We start from the raw sequence: 14,751 nt of genomic DNA on the forward strand, positions 1-14,751 counted from the left end.
ACTAGCACTCATTTAACTGGGGACGCCCTGGAACCCCTTCTAGGACCCCTGGGGGTCCCCGGACCACACTTTGTGAACCACTGACTTATGTGATGTCAACCATAACTGTGTGCAGGAATCGCGAAAGCATGTGAGCAAAACCTGAAGAAAACGTTCCAATATGGCGGCCGCATTGTCCCTCCCAACAGCATGGAACTGCAGGCTATGCTGGTGAGTAATACCACTCTACTACAACAATCTCTTTTATATCTTTTAATAAAAATGTTTAGGCTTTCCCATTTGTACCTGGCCCCTGGACGACATATCCCCATTGTGCGTGTGTGTGTGTGTGTGTGTGTGTGTGTGTGTGTGTGTGTGTGTGTGTGTGTGTGTGTGTGTGTGTGTGTGTGTGTGTGTGTGTGTGTGTGTGTGTGTGTGTGTGTGTGTGTGTGTGTGTGTGTGTGTGTGTGTGTGCGTGCGTGCGTGTGTATTTCTCCCCAGGCGGGACGGAGCTCCAAGCGGCAGCTGTTCCTCTTCCCTGGAGGCATCGAGCGTCACCTGAAAGTCAAAACATGTTCCGTAAGTCTATACGGATAGTACAATACGATATTACTTTATTGTCAGCTCTCACTGAAATTTGTATTGCGACTCAGCAGCCATGTATGCAACACATAATACACATATTTGACCTAACACACAGAAACAACATACATAGAAACATAAAGACAAGAGCAATGTCCACCGCTCAGCCTACCCCTGGCCAGATTCTAAATTATTAATTAATTAATTAATTTAAAAATAAGCATCAACATTGGCACAGGGGAGGGTGATCACTGGCACACTGGCATAAGTGTGAGAGAGAGGTTTTTTATTTTCAAATAAAATATTCAAAAAGGTTCAGTCAGTTAAATTAAGTCCACTCACATCTATATACAAATTACATCCTGCACACAATTCTACATTCATTCAAACTGATGACTCTGACTGGGGAGGGATTCTGGGAGATAGGTGGGTTATTGCTGTTATTGAGTCTAATGATCATTACTGTACATCCTGATGTGAAAGAAAATATTACAAAAGAAGATGAAGAAAAAAAAAATAGGTTATTATATAGCCTATGGACAATCAAAAACAATTAAACTCAACTAGACCATACCCGGCCGACGCATCCGTGGGGGGATATGCGCACATGATCTGGCAACCCGGGAGGCAGTTTGTCCCATAGCTGGGCAGCCCCGTAACCATGGCGACAGTGTTTGACACAAAAACGCTAATAAGAAGCTGAGATTTGATGAAATTGAAAAAGGGGCTTCACAGTTAAGTTCAGATGGTAATGGTCAGTGGCTGTGTGCAAAATCAGAGCAATTGGTCCAGCCACTGAGGAGAACCGGGTAGCTTCACCTACTCACCTACTCACCTACTCAAGACGGTTACTAGAATTATAGTAGGATGCAGATATGGCACACTGACTATCAAGAAAATTAAAACATGGCACTTCATGTCAAAAAGGTTGCCGACCCCTGCTTTAAGGCATAATAACTCATAATAATAGAAGTGAAAACAAAAGAAGAATCTGTCTTACTTTTTACTAAATGTTTTGCTTTGTTTTCCTATACCACATAATAGTGGAGCGCTTGTGCATGCTGTCGTGTTAATGTTACACTATAAGAGTGTGTAAGTCGCTGTGCGTTGCTCTGCTAACGTTGTCCTGTCTGTTCAGGTCGCTCTGGACGTGATCGAGGAACTATGTTACGAGATGAGCACACAGAAACTGGAGGCGATGGACGAATACACCATCTTTCTGGTCACCAACAGAGGTCATTCTCTACATATTGTTTTCTCTTCATAGTCATCTTTGGATAAAATGCAATAAAACACATGCACACACAAACACACTTGACTTTGACTTTCACCTCTTTTGATAATAAACAAAGCCAACGGCTTATTTCTATTGCGGTCCTTCTATATGTATGTGCAAATGATGTCGTGTTGCATGGTGTGATGTGTGTATTTGCCCGTAACCCTTTAAGGCCGGGAAGGGAACGCATGTGTGTCATTTTAAGATTTCTTTGGCTATTCAAAAATAGCAGATATACAAGCTCATAGCGCGGCACCGAGTGCCGCGCTATGAGCTTGTAGATCTGCTATTTTTAGAAAAATCTTGAAAATGTGTGCAAATCATTTTTAACTCAAACCTTTGCTTCTGGGGGTCCCTGGAACAAAATATTTTTAGATGGGAGGGGGTCCACGGACATATTAATTTTGGGGTCCTTGACATGGAAAAAGTTTGAAAACCATTGAAAATATAGCAACATAAGTTAAAAAAATAAAAAATAAAATAAACTTTAGGGAAAAAAAAACTGTTAGGATTTAGAAGACATTTGTAAAATCCCCAGAAGCAAAGATTTGAGTTAAAAACTTTCGCTTTAAAAAAGTATATATATATTCAAACAAAAGATTTGCACACATTTTCACGATAAAAAAAAAGAATAGCAGATATACAAGCTTGTATATCTGCTATTTTTGAATAGCCAAAGAAATCTTAAAATGACACAGATGCGTTCCCGGTCTTAAAGGGTTAAGTCCACGCAAAAAGTGCCCTTGTGCATGTCAGTCCAATTAGGTGCAGGAAAATGTCCTTGTGGACATAGTGTTTGTGTGTGTGTGTGTGTGTGTGTGCCTTCCACACTAGGGGCTGGGGAATAGGGATGTACACATGACACATACTTCATCATACGGTGAATTGGAAAGAATTGGAGAGCCTGCTGTGACAAGCTGAGAGCAACGGAAACATTTCATGTAGTGCAAAGATCAGTTCTATTGACTGTACAGTCAATCCCCTACACATCTATCTATGTCACACACAAGAGACGTGGTTCTGTGGCTTTGTACAGATTCACACATGTTACAGTATATAGGCCAACATGAATCAGCTGCCAGAATGGCGCGCGCGTGTGTGCGTGTGTGTGTGTGTGTGTGTGTGTGTGTGTGTGTGTGTGTGATTGTGTGTGTGCATGCATGCATGCGTGCATATTCCTGTGTGCATGTCTGCTTTGTGCATGAATTCTGTTCCAAGGTTTGCATTTTTCATTAATTTTATTTTTTTTGTAACTTTTTAGTTAAGTTTTAATTAGTTTGCAGTGGATTTCTTTTAGTTTTTGAATAGGCTTAGTTTTGTTTCGTTTTCATTAGTTTTAGTGTTGGTTTTTAGGTTTTTATTATTGGCAATTTTCCAGGTGTGAAATTCAAAAAGTAAAAACAAATAGCACAATTAGCCGATCTACAAGTTCAACGGTCTGCAAGTGAACTTGTAGATCTGCTATTTGCTCCCACTAAAACTAAGGATATATGCTTTTAGTTTGTTTTGTGAACACACAATACAAGTCTCAATTAGTTATAGTTTTGTTTTTTTTTTGACACTTTTTTATTATGCAACTAAAAATGTTTTGTCAATTTTAGTTTGTATCATTTGGTTAGTAGTTTTAGTTACCTATACTGACCTTGTTGTGTCCAGGTCAGAACGTGCGTCCGCTGAACAAGAACGAGTACATCCTGGACATCGCTACGGAGGCGGAGCCTCTGGACAGCAGCTACAGCTTCTGGTTCCGGAGGGTCGTCTGGAACCAGGTCCTCAAGTTCGACAACGAGCTCTGTGTCGCAATGCACTTCAACCAGGTACACTTAATGGAACCAATCGGTTTAGAAACATAGAAATGTTCTTCTTTTGTTAAATATATTTTTAAATTAGGCAAGGCAGTTTTATTTGAATAGCACATGTCAACAGCAATGTATGACTTTTGTACGGCTAAGAATATAATAGAGCTTAAAGGACAATTTCACCCATTTTCAACCTATCTTCATATAATAGGTCCTCACTAATGCTCTTGATAAAATGGTACAATTTTTTTCTACTCGGTCTATGTCTCATAGGAGGACTGTGGACAGTTCAGAAACCCGTCTACCAGTGAACATCATCGTTAGGCAGGATTTTTTTTCCCCAACAAGATTTTAAAAACATTATTTAGATTTTTAATAAGGCGAGAACAATGGGATCTATTATTGCATTGCAACTTTCCAGGAATACAAAGCCTGCAGTTTTTATTAGCTTGGATTCCCCATCGATGATGTCACTGGTAGGGTTTCTGAACTGTCCACAGCCCTCCTCTGAGACACAGACAGAGTAGATTTTTTTTTTACCATTTTATCATGAGCATTAATGAGGACCTATTATATGAAGATAGGTTGAAAAGATTATAAAGATGATAATCGCTAAGCAAATAATCGACAGTTGCAGCTTTACCATTACTCCGTCACGAGTAATCAACACATTATACTATTAAAAAAAAGGTCAAACATTGATCAAATTGTCATATATTATCAAAATTGTGAAAATAGCTGATCTGCAAGCTCACAACGCCTCTGCGTTGTGAGCCTGTAGATCTGCTATTTTCACAATATTTATCTGTGGAACCGAGTCAAGCTAAATGTAATGCCTCAACTACTGCCATTCCAAGTGCTTGTCAGAGTGGGGGGTCCCCACCCCAGTTCATATATGAGTATTTTTGGGGGTCGCGGCACTGAAAAGGTTGAGAACCATCGCAGTACAGTTACACTATGTACAGTACATCTTCACACACAGCTATAGTCAAATCATCCTCCGTGTTAAAGGTGCAATAGACAACATTCAGCCACTAGATGTCACACTTGCAACATCCTTTGCAATGGGATCTTAGGCACTGACACTGACAGCTGTCTACAGCTGCCTACAATAAATAATAATGCCAGCTGTCAGCTTCAGAGGTAAACATAAAAACAGTCATTTTGGACCCGGCAAAAAAAAATTAAATGATTATTTCACACAATCATGATTTTATTTATTTTAGTCAACATGGAAATTGTTTCAAAATTACCTTTTTAAAGTGTATACATGTTAGCAGTGTTTGTACACGGTCAGAGTTACAGATGGATAAATGAACACTGAGGATTTGACCTTAAGGTAGGGTAAGTGATATTTTTTGGTTAAAACAAAAAGTATTTTGTTTAAAGGTTAAAGCACCATATTCTGATAGTAATCATTGCTATAGAGTGTTTGTTCAGTAACAGGAGTCTCCCCGTCTCTCCAGCTCTTTAATAAACAGAAAATACATTTTCCGGTAGGTGTCAAAATCTCAGCCAATCAGGAGAAAGTACCCATGTTTAAGCTTCATTTGTGTAGTGCTCCAGTTCCAATTTTGCATGCTCATTTCTTAGTGTCATCACTTCCAATTTCACTTGTTTAATCTATATCCTGATTGAGTTCTCTGTCCTGATTGGATAAAATTGGAAATGAAACTGAAACTGAAACCAAAATGCATTTTCTGTTTTATAAAGAGCTGGAGAGACATGGAGACTCCTTTTACTGAACAAACACTCTATAGCAATGAGTACTATCAGAATATAGAGCTATTTAACACTTATTTTAACCAAAGAAAATCACTTACCCTACCTTTCAGCACTAATATTTCGAAGACACTCTTTGATGAAACGTCAGTGTTTGAATAAACTGGATGATGCTGAGCAAGAGCATATTTTATTCATGAATGGTCATTAGATACTGTCCAACACACCGCCGTAATCTGAAGACTCACCTCTTCAGACCCCACCTTAGCCCGTAGCCCTAGCCTTGACGACCATGCAGGCTTATGCAAAGGTTCAAATGTCATTTAGATAGCATGTTATGATGACAGATGCCAGGTTCATGTGTTGACCTGGCATCCTATAGTTTGTATAGTACAGATTATTTATGTTGATATTATAATGTTTAGAGTTAGACTGATGATGACTGATTGGTTTACCTATAATCCTAGATTACCGAGGCACTACACTGTCTCTATGCATAAATCGCTCTGGAAAATGCCTTAAATTGTAAATTGCATCTGAGCTAAGTGGATGAGTGAATATTTCCTTAAAGGAGGGGTTCACCCAAAAAAAATGACTTATTTTCTATCAATTACACACCCCATGAAGCCTTGATTTCATGGATTTATTTTTGTTTTTGTGGCATTCCTAAAACAATAATTTGATGGCCGTGTGCATTTCCAGTAGGAGACACAAGTAATCTACTTTGTGTCTCCTACCGGATACATTAGCCGGTAGGAGACGGGAATCAAATTATTAGCTTAGGAATGTGACAAAAACAAAACATAATCCATGGATTCAAGGCTTCATAGGGTGTGCAATTGATAGAAAATAAGTCATTTTTTGGGTGAACTCCTCCTTTAACAAAGACCTTTAGTATTATATATACACTGCAAGTCTGCGGTGATGGACAGCTTGTCAGTCTGACATTCTACTGTCTGTGTGTGTGTGTGTGTGTGTGTGTGTGTGTGTGTGTGTGTGTGTGTGTGTGTGTGTGTGTGTGTGTGTGTGTGTGTGTGTGTGTGTGTGTGTGTGTGTGTGTGTGTGTGTGTGTGTGTGTGTGTGTGTGCGTGTATTGTGTGCGCGCGTGTGTGTGTGTGTGTGTGTATGCGTGCATGTACACCTAGATCCTCCCTGACTACCGTAAGGGCCTTCTGAATGTGCTTCCTCGGGGGGAGGTGAGTGATAAACGCTTCCACCAGATCTCCAAGCTAGCAGCCCTGCAGCACCGAGCCAAAGACATCGCCTTCAACCCCAGCATGTGAGTGTTGTACAACATCCACCTGGAGACCTGGGTTCAGTGCTGGAACAAGTACTCACATATTTCACTTAAAGGGATAATTACATTTTTAAAAATGGAGAAAAGGGCATAAGATGGACTGGATCATATCTCACATTAAGTTAACTTAAAGGTAGGGTAAGTGATATGTTTTGGTTAAAACAAAAAGTATTTTATTAAAAGGTTAAAGCACTATGTTCTGATAGTAATCATTGCTATAGAGTGTTTGTTCAGTAACAGGAGTTTCCCCGTCTCTCCAGCTCTTTAATAAACAGAAAATACATTTTCCGGTAGGTGTCAAAATCTCAGCCAATCAGGAGAAAGTACACATTTTTAAGCTTCATTTTTATAGTGTTCCAGTTCCAATTTTGCCTGTTCATTTCTTAGTGTCATCACTTCCAATTTCACATGTCTAATCTATATCCTGATTGAGTTCTCTATCATGATTGGATAAAATTGGAAATGAAACTGAAACTGAAACGAAAATGCATTTTCTGTTTTATAGGGTTAGGGTTAGAGTACTATCAGAATATAGAGCTATTTAACACTTATTTTAACCAAAGAAAATCACTTACCCTACCTTTAATAACTTTCTTAAACCTCTGGATTTAAGATTTATATTTTTGCTCCCTCTTTCCCCCCGCTCACCCCTCCCCTCCAGCCATGAATTGTCGGAGTACATCTCCCCGCCTCTGTTCAAGAAGCAGCCGCCACAGCAGTGGGCCAACATGGTGACACAGCACATGCAGCAAGTGCAGACCCTGAGCCCCCACCAGGCCAGAGCACAGTTCCTAGGTAGGACCCCCCCCCCCTCAACCTGTTTCATTTGATATGCATTAGGCCACAGACCCCAATTTGATTCAAAAGAAAAAAAAGAAGAAAAAAAGCCAAAATTGCCCAAAAGTTAAAAAAAGGTTTTATTTTTTAATCGCTTGACTCTGCTGACAAATGTGAGCTTTTCAGAAGGCTTTTCTGTGCTTTCTTACATTTTGCATGGCAATTGTGTATACAGTAAGTCAGGGGTCTTCAACGTTTTCAGGCCAAGGACCCCCTAGCTGAGAGAGAGATGAAGCAGGGACCCCCTCTATATTGTATAAAATTGTGTTTCAGATAAACTTTTGCTGCTCTTTTTTCTCTCTACACCTATAACTCTTTGCCAAAAATAGCAGATCTACAAGTTCACAACGCCTCGCAGCGCGAGGCGTTGTGAGCTTGTAGATCTGCTATTTTTGGCTAACGTTCTCCTCAGAAAAGGGATGCTAGGATTGCAGTGGTTAATGTAAAAAGAAAATATCATATCACGCAAAGATTTGGCGGACCCCCTGTAGTAACTCTGAGGACCCCCTAGGGGTCCCGGACCCCCTGTTGAAGACCCCTGCAGTAAGTGAAAAATATTCAGGTTGGAATTAGGATAAAACATAGGTTAGTTTCAGGGATCAGATATAGCGATAAGCCTGATTTACACTTAGTTGCACGCTGGTGCTGTGCACCCAAAAAAATGCTGCAATTTTTCGGCCTTAGGCTTACGGTTAAAAATGCCCAAACAAATATAAAAATGGCATCATTAAAATTGCTGTCCAATAAAATGTTGATGTCCTCACAAGTATAGTAATACAACCTGTGTGTGTGTGTGTGTGTGTGTGTGTGTGTGTGTGTGTGTGTGTGTGTGTGTGTGTGTGTGTGTGTGTGTGTGCGTGTGCGCGCGTGTGTGTGCGTGTGTGTGTGCAGGTCTGGTCAGTGCGTTCCCCATGTTCGGCTCCTCCTTCTTCTACATCCACAGCAGCAGCTCCACCACCTACTACGCCCCCTCCATCCTCTCTGTCAACCAGAATGGTCTGCACTTCCTTCACAAGGACACACACGTGAGGAAACGCTGCACAAACGCACACCCACACACACACACACACACACACACACACACACACACACACACAGACACAGCATCTTAGCTGTCCATCGTGTCCGATGATGACGCTTGCTCCAGTGCAGTGTTGATTTTGACAGCACATTTTGATGTAGTTTTAGTCATAGTCTTTTGAATAAAATTCCATTTAGTTTTAGTCATATTTTAGTCATCTGAAACGTTCGTTTTCGTCTAGTTTTAGTCGACTAAATATCATAAGATTATAGTCTACTAAATCTACAGTTGATTTAGTAGACTAAAATGTATTTTGGCGGTGTCTTGATGGCGTCGTAAATGGCTGATTTTACACTTGGTTGCATGCTGAAAATAGCAGATCTATAAGCTCACAACGCGTCGCGCTGCGACGCGTTGTGAGCTTATAGATCTGCTATTTTCAGAGTGCAACACCCGAGCACAACCAAACATAAAAGGACTTGTCTTTTAGTTCTACTGGATCTCTTCTCCACTCGTCCCTCACTAACATTTTAGTCTAGTTTTTATTTGTCGAAGGAATTGTCAATATATTTAGTCTTAGTTTTAGTCATCGTAGCTTAGTTTTTATTTAGTTTCAGGGTGCAGATCGAAGGGTGGGTTTCAGTGATGTTGCCGGTAGGGTAGGAGAGCCCGGCGTTGGACATTCTTTGCTGGTTGCTGTCATTTATTTGAGAGAATTTCAAGCTGCCGGGGGTTGATGGCAGTGTGCTTCAGAAGGTCCTTGTGTAGTCCTTTTAGCACCTCTTTTGTCCACCCACACACACACACACACACACACACACACACACACACACACACACACACACACACACACACACAAAACAGTTGTATCCCATGTCTTTTACATCATTAACGTACAGTTGTGTCAAAAAAAATTTTTTAATATTTAATTATTCCCAGGGAGCACCAGGGGATCCCCAGCTGAATTAGTTCATATTGCGTTTTTACCATTTTAACCATATTTTACACTTCGGCTATCGAAAAAGTGACGCGCTATGAGCTTGTAGATCTGCTATTTTTGAAAAATCTTAAAGATTTGTGCAAATATTAGAAGTTCTGTTTTAAAACGAACACAAATATTTGCTGCTGGCGGTCCCTGGCTGGCACAAGCTCTTTTCAGATGGGGTGTCCACTGTCCGCTGCTGCCAAATACATATCAATTTGGGGGTCCTTGACTTGAAAAAGTTTGAGAAGCACTGGGTTAATCGCAATTATTAATGATGGTTAACTAAAATGTCCTGATGGTGCTGCAGGAGGTGATGGCAGTGATCCCTCTGGTGGAGGTGCAGTCCAGCCGCACACAGAGACCCTCGGCCGGGTCCAGCTACCCTTACGTCGACCTCACCCTGGGAGACGTCACCACACAGAAGGTTGTTCAACTGCAGCTAGAGCAGGTAATGGACGCACGCACACAAGCACGTACGCACACAAGCACGTACGCACACACACGCGTGTGTCACACACAAAATTTCAGGGCAGGAATTTATAAATGTAATTTTACCTTTTCTTTGCCATTTTAGAGCTGGAACACCTATACGTTGTTATACCTTTCAAACCGGGAACACCTCTGTGTGTTGTTGTTGCTATATGCAGTATATAGAAACATTGATTAAAATAAAGAAAAATGTAATAAAATTTGTATTTTTTTCAGAAAGCTTAGGTCAGGATTTAGAAGGCGTTTCGGCCTCAGGTCTAACTGGGTTCAACCTGACCCTAAAGCCTGAGATATACTTCGTTGCGCGCTGAAAATAGCCGACCTACTAGCTCACAATGTGTGGCGCTGTGACGCGTTGTGAGCTTGTAGATATGCTATTTTTGGTGCATGACAGCGCCACACAAGTATACAGTACGATCAGACATAACACCAACCCAACCCCCAACCCTAACCTCTAAATGCTTAATCCCAACTTTAAACCCAACCCTTTAACCGCATCTTTCCCTAAAGCCTAACTCTAGGACAATATTGTCCAATGTTGATTTCTCAAATTCTACAAGAACATATGGCGCTGGTAACCGGAAGAGTGGGCACCTATAAACACTGTAAGCACCTCAATGTTATTTTGGCAATTTTTATTTTAAAATAGAAAAATGAAGAATTCTGAAAATGGTCCTATAAAGTACATGATTTGAACATGCACGGTACATAATTATCAGACCAAAAATGTACCCTTCAACATCTTGTTTATGACCCTAATAACTGTCTGGCCACAGGTTTGTAGCAGTTACATAAATATTATGCCTTAAATGTCAAATGTTTAAGCATGTTCAAATCATGTATGTATACTATATGTATACTATATTACTTCAGACCATTTTTCGAATTCTTTCTTTGTTACATTTTGGAAACGATAGCCAATTTAACATTGTGGTGCCTAGCCTGGTTCCAGACGAATCTGCCATTGCAAAAGAAAATTGCCCTCGGCTGATATCTACGCAGTGATATTAGTCTGGCCTTGCCAGGCTATGTGGTGCCCACAATGTTTAGGTGCCTACTCCCCGACCTGTATCCTTGGTGCTCACAATTATAGTAATACAAGCGTCAAGCACACACACACACACACACACACACACACACACACACACACACACACACACACACACACACACACACACACACACACACACACACACACACAAGCACAATTCTAATGACTTTCATAATTAGCATTTTGGCAGTAGTTATCCTGTGGCTGTTTTCTCCATTAATTTGTTCATTCTTTCGTTCATTCATTTGTGTGTGCGTGTGCGTGTGCGTGTGCGTGTGCGTGTGCATGGGCACAGGGCCTGGAGTTGTGTAGAGTCGTTGCCATGCACGTGGAGAACATGATGTCGGCCAGAGAGAAGAAACTGACCCTGCCTCCCAGCGAAATCACCATGTTGTAGATGTTTTTCATACAAAAAAGGACTGTCAGTTTGGTATGCATTAGGCCACGGATCCCCATAATTTGGTTCCTCAATTATCAGTCATTTTGCTGGGGACAAGGGTTCATTTGGTTCCACTTGTCCTCTCTCTATAGTTACAAACCTGTCCATTTGGTTCCCAAGTACCTGTTGCTAGTGAGTACCCCTTGGAACCGCCTCAAGGACCCCTGGGGGTCCCTGGACCCCACTTTGAGAACCGCTGCTGTAGCAAAATAGTCGCATCATTTGATTTAAGTTCTCTCTCTCTCACACACACACACACACACACACAGACACACACACACACACACACGCACGCACGCGCGCGCGCGCGCGCGCACACACACACACACACACACACACACACACACACACACACACACACACACACACACACACACACACACACACACACAGAATAACCTACCTCCTCTCATCTTCAGGTGTTTATTGTTCGTAGCTAATATTATGATATGTGAAGTATATACATACCTGAAGTCATATTAGTTATACACTGTAGTTATATTATGATATGTAAAGTATACGTATCTGAAGTCAGTTGCTCCATATTTGGGGGGATTATGCAACATCACTACCATTATAATAGATTGCACAGTTTAGCATTGATGGTGTAGCTATTATAATCTATTGTCAGGGCGACTGTATAATTGCACTTATATTATGCTAGTATGTTTAATGCTAGTTTTGATGGATCACAATGAGGATGGTTGCTCTATTAGAAATGTTGTTTTTACTGTCAAATGAAGAGGAAAAAACATGTAAATGTATGTCTTTGTTACGACAAACTTTTTATAAGTGACGTGTGATCAGTTTTTATTTTTCTACTGATGTTGTTTAACCGTTTGTAAAGCTTAAGACATGTTAATATTATAAACAAGTGCTGTTTTCATGTATGTGTTGTTACCGCATTCATTTGTTTATTTTGTATAGGAGATTTTTATCACAATGAAATAAAGCATAATTTAAAAGAGTGAGTCATGTCCGCCCCAAATGTAATGCTGACTGCTGAAAATTACATTAGAATAGCATGCTAAAATCCAAGGATGTTTATGAAATACTTTAAATCATTCAATAGACAGACCAACTGGCCTTTGTTGACCCCCATGGGAATTCAGTTGTCATGGCAGCACAGCACAGCAAAGAATGAAACACAGATACAGGTAAGTGAAGAGATAGTAGTAATGTAATGAAACATGAGACGAAAAATATATATAGAATAATAGCCTATAAAAGAAAAGATGTTGCTGTGACTATTTTATTTTAGGGGAACTTCCGTGTGCACTAGCCAAAAGGGTAACAAGAAGAGTGGGCACCTCGATGTAAAATTGGCTATTTGGTTCAAAATGTAGGGGGGAAAAAGAACGTAAGTAAAGCATTGTTATACATTTGGAAACTTGTGAAATGGGACATTCTGCAAAATGAGTACTTTTACTTTCAGTATATTTTAATGCGAATACTTTTGTACTTTTACTCAAGTAAAAAAAATGTTTACTCAAGTAAATTACTTCGTCCGTTCGTGCGACGAACGGACGAAGTATAAACCTAGCCCTGAAACATGACTGTCACATCATGACAGTCATGACAAAACTTCAACCTGATATTTGCACGTTCTCCATTTACAGTCCGTACAGGTACATCTACATAAACGTTCAAATGTCAAATATAAAGTGCTTAATCCATGGCCACGGATGTTACAATTCCCTTCCGGTAGTTTTAAGTACACGTATCTTCCGTATTGTTTTATAAAAAGCATTTTAATTAAATCGGCGGCCATTTTCTCAAAGAGTTATCAGGGGACAGGGTGCAAAACACACCTCCCAACCGATAGGGTCGCGTTGAAAGCATGTGGAGAAAATTCGAAGAAAATGGCCACCGATCGGATTAAAATACTTTTTATTGAACAATACGGAAGATACGGGTACTTATGTGGGCCCGAGTAGAATTCTAACATCTGTGGCCATGGGGTAAGCATTATATATTTGAAATCTGAATGGAGAACGTGCAAAAAAAACAGGTTGAAGTTCAGCCATGACGCTCTTGATGGACGAGCGTCGTGTGCTCCATGGCCAACATAAACCAGCGTGATATAACTCTGACATAAACCGGGCTTCGCCGCGTCGGTCGGCTTCGGGTTCCCCCAAGACAGATTGACGTGTCTTCAAGCCAATGAGCGATCAGGAAACACGATAGCGCCCACCCACCCCTCACGGCATGACAGACAGTGTTGCCATGTCTGCTTAATATAAGCGACTTTTGGGCTTGTTTTTCTGTAAAGTTGATTGTAAATATTGGTAGTTGCAGGTTGCAGGATTTTTTTGGGCTTATTTTTAAAGTGTAGTGGGCTTGTTTCTTATAATTGTGTTTAAACCAGTGGTTCTCAAACATTTTCATGTCAAGGACACCCACATTAATGTCTTTTGACCATGGCCACCCGTCTCAGATGTGTGTAGTTAAAATGTTTTAGAAATATATAAAAAGTCCCCTTTTTTTGCAAGATGTTTTTGAAAATAGCAGATCTACAAACTCGCAACGCATCGTGACGCACTGAGGGCTTGAAGATTCGCTAATAATTTCCAATATCCAATGCATAGGTATGTGGCAGAGCTGGCGCTAGGCGACACCGATCGGGGGCGGGTGGGGGGGCGTGTTTAACGCCCGGGATTTGAACCCTGGGGGTCCTCAGAGTTACTACAGGGGGTCCGCCAAATCTTTGTGTGATAAGTTTTTTTTTTACCATAACCACTTGAACCTTAGCATCCCTTATCTGAGGAGAACTTTAGCCAAAAACATCAGATCTACAAGCTCACAACGCCTCGCGCTGCGAGGCATTGTGAGCTTGTAGATCGGCTATTTTTGGCTAAGAGGTGTTTGGTGTAGAGGGGAAAAAGAGCAGACCAAGTAAACAAAAAAAAGTTTAATCTGCAACACAATTTTACACAATTTAGAGGGGGTTCCTGCTTCATCTCTCTCTCAGCTAGGGGGTCCCTGGCCTGAAAACGTTGAAGACCCCTGTAATAAAGTATTCAATCAATCAATCAATCAATCAATCAATCAATCAAGCTTCTTCTGTCTGGGCTTGTTTTCACAGACCCGGTTGGCTTGTTTCAATTCTCCCCCACAGATCTGGCATCACTGATGACAGTCAGGCTGCGCATGCGCGCGGACCTCTGGCAGGTTACACGAGTAGTTTATTTCCAGCCTGGTTTGGGTTTCCATCCAGGAGGAGAAAGAGGGAGACGTGTTGTAACTGTCCTTTATTATTAACATAAACCTTCTG

The 14,751-nt window shown here is 40.8% G+C and overlaps 2 protein-coding genes across 2 annotated transcripts in view; both read left to right on the forward strand.

Annotated features, from left to right (window-relative positions):
• Positions 1-11,435, forward strand: part of myo15ab (myosin XVAb) — a gene marked incomplete at both ends in the record, with an annotated part of 156,132 nt that extends 144,697 nt beyond the window's left edge. The window contains 9 exons of the mRNA XM_084072033.1: positions 116-210; positions 481-558; positions 1,700-1,796; positions 3,494-3,654; positions 6,504-6,637; positions 7,317-7,450; positions 8,384-8,517; positions 9,806-9,946; positions 11,334-11,435. Of these exons, the coding sequence (XP_083928159.1) occupies positions 116-210; positions 481-558; positions 1,700-1,796; positions 3,494-3,654; positions 6,504-6,637; positions 7,317-7,450; positions 8,384-8,517; positions 9,806-9,946; positions 11,334-11,435 (1,076 nt within the window). The remainder of the gene's footprint in view (positions 1-115; positions 211-480; positions 559-1,699; positions 1,797-3,493; positions 3,655-6,503; positions 6,638-7,316; positions 7,451-8,383; positions 8,518-9,805; positions 9,947-11,333) is intronic.
• A 1,142-nt stretch (positions 11,436-12,577) lies between these two features.
• alkbh5 (alkB homolog 5, RNA demethylase) overlaps positions 12,578-14,751 on the forward strand; it is a gene marked incomplete at its 5' end in the record, with an annotated part of 6,669 nt that continues 4,495 nt past the window's right edge. The window contains one exon of the mRNA XM_084072043.1: positions 12,578-12,634. Coding sequence (XP_083928169.1) covers positions 12,578-12,634 — 57 coding nt within the window. The remainder of the gene's footprint in view (positions 12,635-14,751) is intronic.

Source organism: Gymnoscopelus microlampas (genome assembly GCF_963454915.1).
Source record: "Gymnoscopelus microlampas genome assembly, chromosome: 2".
Lineage (NCBI taxonomy): Eukaryota > Metazoa > Chordata > Actinopteri > Myctophiformes > Myctophidae > Gymnoscopelus > Gymnoscopelus microlampas.